Source organism: Macrobrachium nipponense, chromosome 2 (genome assembly GCF_015104395.2).
Source record: "Macrobrachium nipponense isolate FS-2020 chromosome 2, ASM1510439v2, whole genome shotgun sequence".
NCBI classification, from domain to species: domain Eukaryota; kingdom Metazoa; phylum Arthropoda; class Malacostraca; order Decapoda; family Palaemonidae; genus Macrobrachium; species Macrobrachium nipponense.
In genome coordinates this window covers 33,767,082-33,785,135 of record NC_087201.1, presented here as the reverse complement: position 1 = coordinate 33,785,135, position 18,054 = coordinate 33,767,082, and the positions used below count along the sequence as shown (strand labels likewise).

General features: G+C 35.2%; 1 protein-coding gene across 1 annotated transcript; it reads right to left on the bottom strand.

Moving 5' to 3' along the window:
* Window positions 1-334: 334 nt before the first annotated feature.
* On the bottom strand, window positions 335-16,236 carry LOC135220520 (techylectin-5A-like). The gene is made up of 9 exons (XM_064257677.1): window positions 16,215-16,236; window positions 7,375-7,475; window positions 5,927-6,057; window positions 4,689-4,739; window positions 3,354-3,425; window positions 2,509-2,672; window positions 1,326-1,452; window positions 991-1,106; window positions 335-837 (listed from the first exon to the last, which is right to left on the bottom strand). Exons 2-9 carry the CDS (start codon window positions 7,459-7,461, stop codon window positions 599-601), a joined length of 987 nt encoding a protein of 328 aa, XP_064113747.1. The 5' UTR covers window positions 7,462-7,475; window positions 16,215-16,236; the 3' UTR covers window positions 335-598.
* Window positions 16,237-18,054: the final 1,818 nt, after the last annotated feature.

Genomic DNA, 18,054 nt, shown 5'->3' with positions numbered 1-18,054 from the left:
TAAATTTCTTGCCCTAGCTTATTTTTTTAAATTAGCATTTAACAACAATTCTAACTAAAAATAAACTGCATTTTATTGAGCATGTTATAAAAAAACGGATGAATAAGTGATAGAGTTAGTTCAAAATGAAATTAGTATCAAATGGACGCGATACAGGCTTTTGAACATGATTCAACAAGTTTTCAGGAATGTTGCACCACACACCAACCCATCCTGTGACATTTTACACAAGGTTTAGGTATATTATATAATGCCAGTGTTGAGAATTATTTAATATTATTATAGTAATTAGTCAGGATTGAGTCAGCATCTTTGAAGGTTTGAGAGCAGTTCAGAGTTCATATTAATTTTATTCTGAATTATTGGTGCACAGTTGAGTTTTAGGTGGAATAAGCACTATCAATTATCCAAAACCTGCTGTGAAATCCTTTTCTGGGTGCAGTGTTGATACCAAAACACCTCAAATTTCAATAGCCTTAAGTGCCATGAACAATCAGTGTGAAGTTCAATGAGCCTAGTAACCGAAGCTGGTTGGTTTATTTTAATAATCTACTGCAAACAATTAACCACTCTTCTATTAAACCTCCCTCCATTCAGATCAGACTGCTATTATAGTATCGCAGGTGGTACAAGCAGTATTAAAAATGTTGATCTTCTTGGAGGTAGCATGGCATACACTTGGACGAATCTTCATTTGTAAACGAACCACTTCGTAGGGTTTATCAGAATAGCAACTCAGCTTCATGCGGTCAGTGTAGACACCTGTTGGAGGGAAACTTGTTCTGCAGTCATAGTACCAGAAACCACCACCGCCACCCACAGTGGCACAGTTGACACCTGAAAAGAACCAGTTGGTATTATGGTTTAATATTTCGTATGCTGAGCTATTTTATTTTTAAGGCTTAAGTTTATTTTCTACAAACTTGTCTTGACATTATAGTACTACAGATACATCATTTAGGATACAAGAAGCTTTTGTGGAGGCCTTACTCTTGTTGCTGTCAAAATCCTTGTCGTAAGTGGTGAAGTCACGCTTTCTGTTATGATACAAGCAGTCAAACTCATTTGTACTATCTTGTGACCTGACATCGAGGTTGAGCCTGTACCTGTCAGCAGCAGAGAAACTTTTGTTTTACAAGGACAGATGGATTTATTGAAGTAGTAATTATTACAGAGTATCCTCAATTTCTGAAAACAAACGCAGGTCCCTGAAAAAGATCGGGCTGTCTGAAGAATCAGATTTTAAAAAACCTTGTAACAGCGCGATGACAAATTAATTTACTTATTAAAAGGACTGTAAAAGCAGATATCATCACATGTGGTACCTGTTTTCTTCATTTTCCACTTGAAAAGTTTGGTAAACAAGGAACTTAGAGTCTCCGTCCACTGTGTCAATGTCCATGCGGAGGGAATAGGTTCGACTATATGTCAACTTGTGCATGTTTTCGAGACCTGTGAAATATTAAACATGAATCCATATATCAATTTACATTTCAATTCTTGTAATGTAATTTTATTTTCGTTTCTTTTTTTTTCTGGTAAACTTGCAAGTCTTGATGAATCTTTGTTAACTATTATCGTGTGATTTCTTTACTAACTCAAGTTTGCTGAATTTTTGTGTAGTAGATTGTTGCATAAATCCTTATTCCTTCTTATAATCGAAGCACCTATTTAAAAGAATGGCCTTCTCGTAAATACTGTACTGTACTTTTCTTCTCTGCTTAAGCGCTTTAATTTTTAACTGCCGTTCTGTATAAAGTTTTAGCGTCCTTTTCTAGATCTTTCTGGACTTACCCTGATCTTTTTGGTACCTAAGAGTCCACTGTAACTTAGAGACCAAATGATTAATGCTTGGTTGAAATAAAATATGATTACGTTACAATAAATGACAGTTACCTCTGCAACCTTACGCAGACAATTGTTTGTTTTGATTTTATTTGTAACGAGAAAATGAAATCGCAAAATCTGCCCTAGAACAGGTTACAGTAAAACAAGAAAGAATTGAGATACGAGCCAGCTTCAGTATCTTGGGACAAGGACATGGGAGGCATTATAACAACAGTTACTGTAGAAGCTGTCAGGAAAACGGTGAAAGCCTCCTGCAAAGGAGACAAGTGTCGGAATGGAGTCTTCCGTAATAGATATGAGGTCAATCTTGACTACTGAACGGAGATATGGGCTTTGGGAAGAACTAACGGTTAAGGGGGTCTCTTGAGAAAGGACAGAAAAGAAGATGCTGAGGTGTACGTTAAAAGCATATTTTCATTATTTTGATGATTATGTCTAGAAGACAGAGACTGGCCAATTTTTAAAAGTGTAAGATAAGAACCAATTAATGTGAGAAAGGAAATCCCCCCCCCCCCCCACAACGACAGAGGGTTAGGGGAGGGATATCTAGAGAGAGAGATACGAGGGAGCTTTGACTGAGAGAGGAGAACTCAATATGTAGCAAGCTTTGTACATGATGCATTAGGGAAGAGGGAGGAATTAATACTTCGAGCATCCTACCAAGCCATTGTTCTGAAACTCCTCCAAAGCCAAACTTGTATTCGTCCCAGGTCCGGTTGAAGTCGAGTTGGGTCTTCTGTTTCCTTCTGGTCATGATCACCGTCCATCCCCCGCCGTCGGTCACCATGTCGCAGAACACTTTGATGGGAGGCTCGCACCCGCAGCTGTCATATATTGGACCACACTTTCGGATTACAGTGCTGAAACTGTTCTGAGTGAATGAAGTGTAACAAGCGCCACCCACACTTACGTTTCAAAATGACTCGTACAGGCTTCTGATGGTGTAATTTTTCAGCAGCAGTAGCTGATGCTCAGTGCTCAGTCGCTGTTGCTGCATTTGGCATTCCACGTGTATTTTAGGTTTATATCAGATAATTATCATCATATATGAGGTATGAAAGCACTTAGAACTATATGACTTCCGGTATTTTGACAGTGCTAGTCCTTAATTCAAGTAGAGTAATGAATCTAGTGATAAATGTCTTTCCAAATGGCTGAGTAATGTCTCGACTCTCGATACAGTGTTATAAAAATAATGAAAAAGACTAAGTCTCAATATTTCTGGACAGGTACAAATTATTGTCAGCTTAGCTGAAAGTGAAAAAAGGTATAGGTAGGTCCTAAACCGGAATGGTAAGTTAGCAACCCTTGATCCCTAAACAGGACTTATGTAAGTTAGCAACCTTAGATCCCTTAACGGGACGTAGGAATGGAATGAAATACAGAGTTGAGACCAAAGGCCGAGTACGTTAATATATCCTGTTTCCTTCAGTCAGATGTTAGTCGTATTTTAGTCTTAAAATCCCTTATGATATTCAGGCAATTATGTCAAGTAGCATACTAACGAAAATGGGTAGACGTTGTATTCGCCGCTCTGCCTCACTCCTAGCATCAGTAAATCGGCGCAGTCAGCTGGCCTGTGTAGTAAATGAAAAAAAATATATTTTTGTTTTTGTTTTTGCTGGACAATTGATCACTTCTTCCCTCTCTCTCTCTGTATATATATATATCTATATATATATATATATATATATATATATATATTATATATATATATATATATATATATAAATATCTATATATATATATATATATATATATTGTATTAATATATATATATATAAATAGTATATTATAATATAACCGAATCACGAAAGTTTGGAACGTGATAAATCCATAAATAAAGGTATAAGCCACGAAGGAAAAATAAACAACGGAGTTTCTGCAAGATCTTTCGACTCGACGTCCTTTACTCAGCAGAGTTTGTCTGCTGAGTAAAGGATGTTGAGTCGAAAGATCTTGTAGAAACTCCGTTGTTTATTTTTCCTTCATTTCCTTCGTGACTAATACCTTTATATATATATATATATATATATATATATATATATATATATATATCACATGCTAATTCTAGAGAATAAATCATATTTGTATTTCTCTCTCTCTCTCTCTCTCTCTCTCTCGTCTCTCTCTCTCTCTCTCTCTCTCTCTCTCAGTTAAAGATTGTAACAAGTCTTCCATTATTTGCCATGTGAACTTATTTTGTATCTATAGTTACCAAGAACAACCTGGTAAAACTAAGTAAATTGTATTACAAGCTCCTTTTGGTTAGGAATAGTAATCTTAAAATTTTTGAATTTTCTTCTTTATTCATTCTAAATGTACTGTATTTATACTAAATAATTTTCCCCTGATTTTATACCAAGTTCAAGTTTACATTTGCGTTCATTCTTGTAACTAGCAAACATATGTATACGTACAGAAATTATGTATGAAAATTCTTAAATAAACTAAGTCTACGGGCATAACCTGCCCCGTTTCACGCACAGAAACTGCTCCATATCAGGGAATCTCTTCTCACACCCACCCCCTTCGGAGGGGTCGGGTGGGGGGGCGGGGAGGTAGGATGAAACCCCCATTACAAACAATCTTAGGGGTCTCCACTATAATCTCACCAAGTTTCATGGCCATCGGACCAGCCGTTTGGCCGTGATTGAATGACAGACGGACGGACAGACATTACGCCCATTACAGTCAGATTTGAGGCACTACTCGTTTCCTGTTCAATTCTTTCCCCCAATATTCCGCATTCATTCACCTCATTTGTTCAGTCAGTTTCCATCCAACATTTCTCCTCTAGAGTTCAATCATTTCAACTGCTGTTCTCAACTCTTACTTACCTGGCGTCGCTCAAATTCATCCGTCTGACTGATCTCTCGACGGCAGCTGTCCTGCAAAGGTATGAGTTCATTCAGTGCTGCAACGGAAACTGACAGGAAAAGGTTTGGAAGGTGTAACAGGAGGAAGGCCTCAAAGCACTTACACTATGAATCAACTGTTAGGAGAGGGTGGAAAGTGAGATGTAAGAAAGAGAATATGAAAGGAGGTATACATTAAAAGGAGACGAAAGGGGGTTGTAGCTAGGAGCCGAAGACACGCTGCAAAGAAACTTAAGGAATGCCTACATTGCACCGAACGGGGAAGTCGATAGGATTGGAAAAATTTGCTCTCATGTGTGTATTGAATTAACTTTTCTTGGGAATGACTTATTCCCAGATGAAATAATAAGTCATAAGCGCACAGATTCGAGTTCTTGCCGGGACAAATGCGCTTATCAAGTGTCATATTCTTTTGGCGTTAATTATTCTCTAGGACTTGATGCAAAGGGTATTTGTGGCTTAATATTTAAAGAAATTAATTTTTTGGATTAGTGACAATACAATAACACTGACACACACACATATATATATATATATATATATATATATATATATATATATATATATATATATATATATATTATATATATATGTATGTATATATATATATATATATAATATATATATAAAATTTCCTTCTCATTTTCTAATTTTTTACCCCTCTGGTACTGTTATATGGGTGAATTACACACTATACAAGTAGAAAAGTGCAAATATACCCCGATCTTGAGACACCCTATAATCTAGAGAGAGTACTCGTTTCGAGCCTCTCTAAAAGCTCCTGTTCTGACGAAATTTGTATAGAGGTGCACCGAAGAAAGTCGACAAAGGTAGTTACGAGAAAGAAAAACAAAAGTGACTTTCGACGACCTAAAGAAAGTGGCCACTGGGTCTTCCAACAACATGACTTTAGCTACAATTTATTCAATATTTCACGGTTCCTAACATAATCTTACATTTGCAATTCTTTGGTGTTTTCGGACGAAAATTACCGAACGCCCTGGCCAGTTTGATCTGGTTTAGGTGACCTTCATGTCGTTGGGGGACTTAATATTATTATTACTATTAGCTTTTTTGTTGTATTCCTATACGCACTTCGCTTGAAAGAGAGCATATAGTGTGGCTCGAAGCTTTAGTGATTACTCTAGGTCAGAGAATACCTGAAGAATTTGTTTTTTTTTTTTTTTTATTTTACTTACTGTTCTTTCTGATACGACTTCAGAGCCGAGTTGTCTGCTACGAGATCCCTGTTTTCTTTCTTCAGCTGTTTGATCTCCTCTAGGAGGTTTGTCTGGGCCATGCGAAGGACTTCGGTATTGCTGGCTTGAACCTGTGAAATAGCGAACAGACACAGGTTAAAGAAATGGACAATATCTGCATCCTTCCGAGGTCGCCATTTTCTCTCTCATCGTGGATTCTTCTATAGCGTCCATTTTACCACTCCTTTTCTTATTATATGGTTCGAAGTGTCATATTTTCCTCCCTAAAGTCTTTCGTTCACAAGTTAAAAATATACTTTCTCGCTCACATGAGAGAGAGAGAGAGAGAGAGAGAGAGAACAATACAACAGTAGGTAACATTAGGATTTTCAGTCTGACCGAAGAAATGCTACTTTTAGACCAGTTACGAACGAGGAACCATTCAGTAGTTCAGGAAATCCTGGCGCTCATATTTTTAGGTAAAAGTACTGCCCAGTTTAATGGGGCAGTTCTGGCACCATTTTTGTATGAATTTGTCTAAATTCAGGAGGCCAGCTAATATCTCAAAATAGGATCCAATGGTGGCCGGTAATAATACAGACACAAGGAAAAAAAAAAAAGTCACAATTTTGGCAAGGAAAAAAGTCACAGGAAGAAAGTGCACATAAAAAAGAAAAATCACAATTTTGGCTAGAAAAAAAGTGGCATCAATTTATGGTGGCAACTGAAGCAATTTACGTAGTAAAACAGAAAATATTGTGGATCTTTCCTAGCTTTTCGGGTGTCGTTAACTATGACTAATATTATTGGGGGGTCGTTATCTTTATGATACTGACAGTCTTTTGTTTACGTTTTTATGGTAATTCCCAACGTACTTGTACTGAACACGCCGCCAAGGTGGATACACACCGGGTTGGAAACCTTATGGGGGCTACTGTCTATGGAAGCCCCGTGGGGGGGTATAGCGCCATCAGTGCACCTCATGTGGTGCACTGTAGGCATTACTTAAGGTTCTTCGCAGTGTGCCTTCGGACCCCTAGCTGCAAACCCCTTTCATTTCTTTTACTTACTGTACCTCCGTTCATATGCTCCATCTTCCATCTTATACTTTCTGCCCTCTTCTGACAATTGATCAGCAGTGCAGCTGCTTTAAGGTTTTCCTCCTGGTACACCTTTCAAACCTTTTACTCTCAATTTCCTTTTCAGCGCTGAATGACCCCACAGGTCCCAGTGCTTGGCCTTTGGCCTAAATACTAGTATATTCAATTCAACTGTCTAGGAGAGAATAATGTGACCTTTTTTTTTTTTTTTTTTTACCGGGATTTCGAGTAACACCTTGAGTAAATCTGTTGGTAACTACCGCAGTAAGTGATTGTTTTTGTTGGTTTTGTTGGAGTGAGAGCTCAAGGAAAACATAGAATGTATTAACGATAGGCTACATTGCTTACTTCGTGGAGTGGTTGCTTCTGCACAGCATTTGCAGAACACATCACCGACGCAAATGTCAGTACCAGCACAAGATGTAACGGCCTCATGGTTGATTCTCTTTCTGAAAATGAAAAGTGGGTCGATTATAGCTTTATGTAAAAGAAAACTATGGCGCCGGCTTTGTTTGTCCGTCCGTCCTCGCTTTATTCTGTCCGTCCTCACACCTCAATTACTTCTAAGGCTAGAGGGCTTCAATTAGGTGTGTTGACCATCCACCCTCCAAGCATCAAACGTAACCCATTGCAGCCCTCTAGCATCAAAAGTTTTTATTTTGTAAGATGTTAAACTTAGCCAAGATCGTGCGTCTAGCATCGTTATAGGCTGAACATTTTATGAGCCGCAGCTGAGAGCTTCATGCAGCTTTAAACGCTGTATAGAAAACCGTCTTTTACTTGTTCCCTTTCTTCCTGCTCTTTTTTTTTTTTTTTTTTTTTTTTTTTTTTTTTTTTTTTCTCGGGTCAGCTGAGGATATATAGCTTCTTGCCAAGTAATTTTCGTACACGTCCTTGCAAATGATGCAGAGTAACCTGGGTCTATAATTATACTCGTTTTTTTTTTTCATCTGTCCACCAGCCTGTGGTGATTGCGTATGGCAATACTGCGTCCCTGGCTTTAGATAGTTACATTCGGCTTACATTCAACAATAATAACAATATCCTATTTCGAATATTAACGGTGTAATTCGCATACAGTAAATTCTCAAAACACTTTCAGTTGCAAATGTACACCAAGATATCCTTTTATTTACATAAAACCTAACATAGCGTAATTATCTAAAGCCCGGGACGCAGTGTTGCCATACGCAATCACCACAGGCTGGTGGACAGATGGAAAAAAACAGAGTATAGTGATCCTCCAAAAAGGTCGGTGTGTACTGTTACTGACCACCTTACGCAAGAAAAGCAGTTGTTAGTGAAATTGTTGCAGAATTAAATCAAGAAAGGTAAAGACGACGTTTACAGAATATCTTATCACGGCAAAATACTTATTAATTCGCTGTTGAATTTCACAGTTTCTGAAAAATGGCAAAAAGTAAATTTTTTATTTAATTAGAAGCAACTCTGTCGATCTTTTGAGGTGTCAATAAATTTGTATTTCAAAAATTAAGACCTGTAGTATACTTAAATGCTTCTTGGTTACATATACCACATGCTGTTGCAACGCTTTTCAAGTGTGTGCAACAGAAGAAACACAGTAGGGTTAAAAAAATTAGTTAAAGAGATCAAGATTATCGCCTATATAAAGCTTTCATGTTCCAATGATATCCTGCAAATAGATATTTTGCTGCTTATTATAAATTGATAGTAGCACAAATCCGTGCTAGCAGAAGAGAAACTTAATTTGGAGCAACTTAAAAAAAAAAAAAAAAACTATTGTCCTGAAATATAATTCATAGCTAAAAGTTTATGTATATATATATATATATATATATATATATATATATATATATATATATATATATAATATATATGTGTGTGTGTGTGTGTGTGTGTGTGTGTGTGCGTGTGTGTGTGTGTGTGTGTTTTCACCGCATTTACCGGCCTGTGAGCGGCACTAAGCGAAAATTTTTCGCAAAAACTCTGTATGACTGTTTGGGTGGAAGTAAGAAATATTTGTAGTTACTACTTTACTTTCCAACTAAAATACACATCATCTACGATAAAAAAAAAAAAAAATAAAATAAAAAAAACTTACCCATTCTCTCAAAAAAATGATCAGAGTAAATATGTATGTATGTATCTGGATATATCCATGCGATACTGATATTGCCCTGTGATCGACCTTGAGTGACAAAATTTAATTGCCCCACAATGTCTGTCTTCGTCTTCTTCTTTCCCACCGTTATCCTTACATTAAGGCGTCGGTCGCCTCTGATGCGCCTTCTCCTCCTCCACTGCCTTCTATCAACGGCACCATCCTCTACCAAACCTCTTCTCTTCATAATATCTTCCTTCACTTCATCTCGGTATCTCATTCTCTGTCTCCCTCTCGATCATCTTCCTCCAACAGGGATTCCTCCCTCCCAAGCCCTCTTCACTCTCTCCTCGTCATCCATCCTCAATCGTCTGCTTGAGAGAGATTGGAATATGACGAAATGAGAAGGGCAAACGACCCTTTAATGTAGGGATAACGGTGAGAAACAGGAAGAAGACAGACAGACATTGTGGGATAGTAGAAAGTGGGAAATTTCCTTTAGTTTCCTACTAAAACTATCCATTTTTCTACGATAAGAGCTAGTTCGTTCTTTAAGGAAAATATCAAACTTAGAGTACACATATATCTATGTATATCGATATCTTGAACTCTTCATTGGCTTATCGCAGATGTACCTTGCCAACTAGTAAACATATAATATTTCGTAGATCTTGACATATTTTTAATGCGTATTTTCAGACATATAAAATTATATAAGCGTAGGTAACAGTTCCTAACAGAACCCTGTCCCTGGGTTTAAAGTATGCCATCCTTATGAGGGCGAAATGTCAACGATTATGTCCTAAGAGGGTTAGAAATGAGGGACCCATATAAAGGAAGCACTTCCCCTGGGAGGGTAAGATGCCGGAACTCCCAGATGTACGTAGGTAAGGCATTTGGTTTCCCATATTAGTTATTAAATAATAAATTAGAGATATTCCAATATGTAATTAGTGATATTCTATTTAGTTAACCATTAAGCATTTTCGTAATAATGATAATAATTATATGAGGCCAGCAAGCTTGATTTTATTGCAGTGAGTTGTCTCTTGACTCTGACTTTTGTAGTTTTGGTGTTCAGCGCATTTGTTTACTTTAGTTTACTTTATCCTCGCGGTTGTTTGTTATTTGTTTATTTGCTTCTCCAATATTTGAAGGGAAAATATGTGCAGTGGTAGCGTACTATAGTAGTATAGGTTATGAAGAAAACTTTATATTTTTATAGAAGTTATAAAAAAAAAATTCTGGGAGAGTGTAGAACGAGGGAAACAAAGCTATCCTAGAATACCATTTCTTGACCTTAGTAGCCAGACCTTACCATCCTAATCTCATTAGAGCATTTATTTTAAATAATTTATAAGAAAAAAAATTTCGCCCTGATAGCATAGAGTTTACTTTTTTTTAATATGTACCATATAGGCTACTGTTTTTTATAGGTTATGAAAAAAAATTATTAAAAAAAAAGTTTTGCAGAGAGAATATAATACTTATTTTTTATAGGTTATGGAGAAAACATTATAAATTTGAAAAAAAAAAAACTTTGCACAGAGCTTATACTACTATTTTCATAGGTTATGGAGAAAACATTATAATAAAAAAAAAACTTTGCACAGAAAATATAGGCTAATACCTAATTTTTATAGGTTATGAAGAAAACATAAATTTTAAGAAAAAAAAAGTTTTGCACAGAGAATATAATACTTATTTTTTATAGGTTATAGAGAAAACATTATAAATAAAAAACAAAGCTTTGCTCAGACCACATAATATTTTTTATAGGTTATGAAGAAAACGTTATAAATAAAAAAAAGCTTTGCACAGAGCGTATACTTTTTTTATAGGTTATGAAGAAAACATTATAAATTAGAAAAAACAGCTTTGCACAGACCATATGCTATTATTTATGAGTTATGGAGAAAATATTATTTAAAAAAAAGCTTTACACAAAGCATATATTTTTACAGGTTATGGAGAAAACATTATGAATAAAAAAAAGCTTTGCTCAGAGCATATACTATTATTTATAGGTTATGAAAAAAAACATTATAAATTTCATATGAACATAAGCTTTGCCCAGAGAATATACTATTTTTTGTAGCTTAGGGAGAAAATGTTGTAAATTTCATGAAAAAAAACTTTGCACAGAGAATATAACACTTATTTTTCATAGGCTATGAAGAAAACTTTATATTAATAGGATATATTAATTAATTTTTGTTATAAAAAACTTTGCACTAATGAATTATATATATATATATATATATATATATATATATATATATATATATATATATATATATATTATATAGAATGGCATAGAAAGACCATAAACAGAAGAGAGTGGAAGAACATATCTGAGGGCTTTGTCCTTAAGTGGACTAGAAATGGCTGATGGTGATGATGATTATGATGTATATATAATATATATATATATATATATATATATATATATATATATATATATATATATATATATAGTATATATATATTTATATATATATATATGTGTGTGTATATATATATATATATATGCAAAATAAAAACACTGTATCGTGCTTCTAATAAATCAATAGAGGGATCCACAGTAATATCCTTGTTTATCTATAATATATATATACAAAGCTTAAAGCTTTCGTCCATCCTACTGTGGACTTGATCACTAAGCTTTGTATAAAATATATTATATAGATAAACAAGGATATTACTGTGGATCCCTCTATTGATATATATATATATATATATATTATATATATACATACATATGTACATATATATATATATATATATATATATATATATATATATATATATATATATATATATATGTACATATGTATGTATGTATATATATATATATATATATATACATAGTATGTATATATATATACACATATATATATGTATATATATACATACATATGTATATATATATATATATATATATATATATATATATATATACTACATACATAGTACATATATATATATATATATATATATATATATATATATATATACACGTATATTCATACACACACACATGTATATACTATATATATATATATATATATATATATATATATATATATATATATATATAATATATATATATATATATATATATATATATGATGAAAACATAGAAAAAAAGTACTGCTATATTTCAGGTAGGTAATGAATGAGAAATGTTACAGAAAAGGCAGTATTTATGCCAAGAGATCCATCCACAGGTAAGCAGTTTTTAGGTCACTCCCACTGATAATTCCTCTTTAATCCTCTTAAGCATTGGATGAATGAAGATTTTATCTATGACATCTGAATCCCAGGCGCCCTTTGAGATGTTCATTAGCTGTCTTTGTTCAATCAAGGCCGCCTCTATCATCTGGCTTTTGTATCGACAGTTGCTGCTATAAACTATATGTGACAAATTAAAGTTTATTCTCTGGTTGTTTATTTACATGGTTAAAAATAGATGAGCTCTGTTGTCCATACCTAACTGACCGTTTATGTTTTCCTAATCTCTGGGGATGTGATTTTCCTGTAAAATCGATGTAAGATTGGTCACAGTCTAGCCATTAGATTTCATATACTCATGAGCCCCTGGGGCTTGTCTTTTGGTGGACGTTAATCAGGGATTTGGCTCAGGTATTTGGGTAGGTCAAAGCAAAAGGATTAGATTTTCCGAGAGTCTGGGTCACCTTTTTAGGTGTCTTTCCGGTCTTGTCTTCAGGAGGTCAGTAGAAAATTACTTTTGCTTTATGAATCGCTTTCCCAATTATATGGTCAGGATACCTTAAAGACGAAAGCTGCTTACGAATTAGTTCAAATTCGTTTTCCAGGAAATCTGGGGAACAAATTCATAAGGTTCTTAAGAATAAGTTGCTGGCTACACCTATCTTCATAGGAATGTCATGATAGCTAATGTAGTGAATGTATGAAAGTGAGAATGTTGGTTTTCTGTATATGGCAAATTTGTATTCTGTCGTGTGTCTAATTTAAAACATCAAGAAAAGGAATTTTGTTTTCTGTTTCCCATTCAACTTTAAATGATGCTGGGCACTAATGCGTTTAATATTGAAAGGAATTCATTGAAATTGCCCCATCTCTTATCCCAAAATGTTAGAATATCATCTACATATCTCATCCACAGCATGTATTTGGGTTTTATTGCATTTATTACTACAGTTTCAAAGTATCCCATATATAAATTGGCTAAAAAAATTTATACAACACCCGAATTTTTTTTTACATAATGACTCCCTGAATGAAAATACATTATTAGATACACATAATTCAACTAACTTTATTAATTTGTCAAGCACCAATGAATAGGGGGCTAATTTTTCACTCAAAAACTTTAGAACGTCATGTACTGGTACTTTTGTGAATAGGGGATCTACATCATGGCTTAAAAGTTTTATGTTGTGAATTGGTATGTGTACTTCTCTGAATTTGTGACAAAAATGTTTAATGTGACTGGGAGAAAAAGTGCCTTTTTCAGAGATTAAGGACATATTTGAAAAGTGGAGTGATGTAAAACATTTTGTGGAGAATTATCATCCCAACAAAGAAGTTGTAATCCATGTCTCCAACATGTTTAATGACAATGCCATTTTACTTTTAGCAAATTTTAAAGAAGCGCCAGAAACAAATGTCTCTGGACAGTTTTGTTGAGCGACAGAGGTCCAGTAACTCTCAAGCTGGTCTTAGTGCCAGAAAAAAACAAATAGGGGAAGTAACCTCTGATAGTGCTAGTAATAAACGAAGAGACGTAACCCAAGACAGGTCCTTCATTCCTGAAGCCCTTCTGGAGGGAGAGTCCTCTTCCAAACAATAACCTCTCCTCCTCCCTCTCCATAGCTGACAGGTGTTTTCCATAAAGGGAGAGTGATGTATATTTATTTCTCATTGTTTTCTGTATGTAAAACTGTGTTTATTCCTTATAAAATGTATTTTTTTTTTAAATATTTTTGCTGGTCTGGAATGCATTAATTGTATTTACATGATTAAATATGGGAATTATTGTTTCGGATTTCGTGGGAGGTTCTGGAACGGAATATGTACGAAAACCAAGGTTCCACTGTGAGTGTATGTTTATATATAAATATAAATATATGCAAATTTTAGGTAACATAAATCAAGAGAGCACATTTCTATTTATTTGGGCATGTTTCTCATAGGAAGAAATAGTTTTAGTGCAAAAATCAGCTTTGTAACTGTCATAGTTTCATAGTTATTACAAAATGAGCAAGAATATTTTTCTTTTGCTGTTTCTCAAAACTTATTATTTTCAAAAATAATTGCTTAGATCTCCATAGAGAAATGGAGGTGACCGATTTGTTAAGATGTTAGGGTGTAGGTATAACAGATAAGGTAGAATACAGAAAAGAAGTTAGCATAAGCCCCATAATAAGTTTGAAAGAGAAGAAAAATTTCCAGTTAAGTGAAAACAGTAATATATTATGGGAAAGTAGATTCAGTTATTCCTTATGAATGATAAAAGATGAAAGTGAATTGTGAGTTATGGATTTAAGTGAAATGTGAGTGAAGTATGGGACTGGAATGTGAGTGAAGTATGGGATTGGAATGTGAGTGAGATATATATGGGATTGGAATGTGAGTGAAGTATGGGATTGGAATGTGAGTGAGATATGGGATTGGAAGGCGAGTGAAGTATGGAATTAGCATGTGAATGAAGTATGGGACTGGAATGTGAGTGAAATATGGGATTAGAATGTGAGTGAAGTATGAAACTGGAATATGAGTGAAGCATGGGACTGGAATGAGAGTGAAGTATGAAAGTCGAATGTGAGTGAAATTAGAAAGTTGAATGTGATTGAAGTATGAGGCTGGAATGTGAGTGAAGAATGGAGTGAATTATGGGACTGGAATGTGAGTGAAGAATGAGAGTGGAATGTGAGTGAAGCATGAAAGCCGACTGTAAGTGAAGTGTGAGAGTGGAATGTGAGTGGAAGCATGAAAAGCCGGACTGTAAGTGAAGTGAGAGTGGAATGTGAGAGCAAATGATAAGTGAGTGTGAGAGTGGAATGTGAGAGAAATATGAGACTGGAATGTAAGTAAAAAAGATACTGGGAAGAATTCTGATAGTATGTGGAGTGAAAATCTGCAAATCTAGGGTTTGTATTGCAATTCTGAAGTGTTAGTAAGTAGAAATGAGAAGACTGAAGCCTTAAAGTTGAAGGTCAGTACAATATATATATATATATATATATATATATATATATATATATATATATATATATATATATATATATATATATATATATAGATTAAAACCAGTAATTGTACTACATCCATCATCAGGTCATAGAAAAAAAAAAAAAAAAAAAAAGGGAAAAAATCACTGAATCACAAACAATCATTGGAATTCAGTAATGTATGCAGAAACGCCTATTTGTCGCAACAATCTTCCTAGATGTTCAAACTAATCGTACACGCGCTTAGTTTTTCCCCACTTAAATTGGACTACAGGAATTACACTCGAATCTTTGTTGATAAATAACATAAGATTGTAATTCTTGGTTTACGATGTCTTTGTACTTGAACAAAATCAGTGGTGTACTTTAGCTACACTGGCGTTAACTTGGGGTTGAAATTATATTATAAGTTTTAATAGTCTATTTTTAATTTTAAAAACTGTATTACTTTAAAAAAAACATAGTAAAATATAGCACCGCTTCATTGGGTGTTGAAATAGAACCTCTCTGGAACAATAACATTTCTAGCTGTCTGCCAACACACAAATATTAAAACCGTTATAAAATAACTTGAACAAATGTCAAAGTCACTGGTTACGATATGTTCATATGTATGCAATATTAAAACCGTTTTATGGTAACTTGTATAGCCACGGGTTACGAGTGTAGCAGACTAAATTATGTTTATACTCTATACTAACGAACGAGGAAAATTCATTTGCAAGTCCTGTAACCGTTGGTTTCCTATACATGGGTACAGTGTCGAAAATGTGCTATCACTTTGTTTACATACAAACACGTCGAGGGAAACTAAAGTGTTAGTTTGTGGGTTTTGAGGGGTGGGGTGTTAGGGTGGCTTACACGACTGAAAACCCGCACAGTCTTACCTGGGCTGCTGAAACGAGAAATCTAAGGGTGACTCCCCAGTACCCAGCTATTTATATTCCAATGAACGCTTGCGAGTAGGTGGGGGGTGAATCGACGCAAGTTCGTGCACAAACAGAACCAGGCAAACACTTCGTATATGAGCATTTCATTACAGGGGTAATCATCATACATCGGTATTTTAGTCAGGCCCAATATCTCCAGGCACTACCTCATCAGCCGATCTGAGTTTCAAGACGACTGTGTTCACCCGATAAATTGAAACCAAAAACATTCCCCCATTTTAGGTTTTACTGATTAAATCGCGTATGAGACTTTGAGTCGGCTGAACGGGTCGAAACGAAAGAAAGAGAGAGAGAGAGAGAATATATTATTTTTTCTTTTAGTTACTAAGTCTGTCGCGATGTTAAGAAACATTGTAAGTATCGGATTAGGAGAGAGAGAGAGAGAGAGAGAATATGCATCTTTCGAATATATTTTTTCTTTTAGTTACTCAGTCTGTCGCGATGTTAAGAAACATTGTAAGTATCGGATTAGGAGAGAGAGAGAGAGAGAAAGAATGTGTAGTACTACTTGCGTGTCATTTGTTATCATTTTGACCGAATGTTCAAACCTCCTGTTGTCCCTTCTTCATCAGAAAGTACAGTAACCACTTGTTTTAAAGGCAGCTCCGTTCCCTGTTTTTTTCCCAAGGTATTTGGTTGCTCGATGGTGCCGGTAGGATCCTTAAAATCCTTGTAACTTGGAAAATGAACACGACCTAAGTTGAATCTTAACGTAGAACGAGTTTAACTGACAACGAAGAGGGTCAAGTTATCGTATTGTACTACTGGTCTCCCGCTACCGAAAGTTTGAGAAAGGCTATGGTGCCACGACGCTCAGTTGTCTACGTATGTGTATGTTCGTGCGTTTTGTTATCATGTGTTTCTTCATTTAATCAGAAATATTCATTTTTGGCTGCTGCATGTTTGTCTTCACCTTCATTTAGGATGGCCGTCTTTTTTGAGGTTTCTGTTCCTGGTTCCTAGGAGCGCACTCCACAAACACAGTTGCGGGCACACTACACTATTCGCTTGAGGGGCAGAGCTTTATTCCATTGTTTTATACAGTTTTAATCGTCTTTAGTTTTGCTTTCTTTAATAGTACTTCAAATTTATTTTAATTCGTAACCCCGAAAATTTCTAAACTATAGATATTATTACAAAATTTTGTAATAATACCTGTAATAATATCTCATTTCTTCTTCGTTAAGTGAGGCAGAACCGTGCCATTAGCTTTGACATCCATCGCTCTCCAGGCTAACAACATTCTTAATTTTCAGAGCTAGCCTTATACATCCTCCCAGTTTTGTATTAAGGGAAGTTCCACGTTGGACAAGTGGGTTACGTGCTCGCATAAACCGATTCGGTAGTCCGAAGTTCGATTCTCCGCTCTGCCAACGTGGAATCAGAGGAATGCATTTCTGGTGATTAGAAATTCATTTCTCGATATAATGTGGTTCGGACCCCACACTCTAAGTTGTATAGGTCCCGTTGCTAGGTAGCCAATTGGTTCCTAGCCTCGTCAGAATATCTAATCCTTCGGGCCAGCTCTAGGAGAGCTGTTAATGAGCTCAGTGGGCTGGTTAAACTAAGATATACATCACTTTATTTTGTGTTAGTGGAATTCAGGGTCTTTAGGTAAAGTAATGTGATCTTTTGGGAATGATGTTCAGCGAGTTTAGGGTCTTCTTCTTCTTCTTCTTATTCTCCTCGGCTTGATCCTTAGTCGAGGTCTGTTTTGAATGGGCAGCTGACAGCCTCCAGCTTTCTGACCGATGACTGACAGACGGATGTCCTTAAT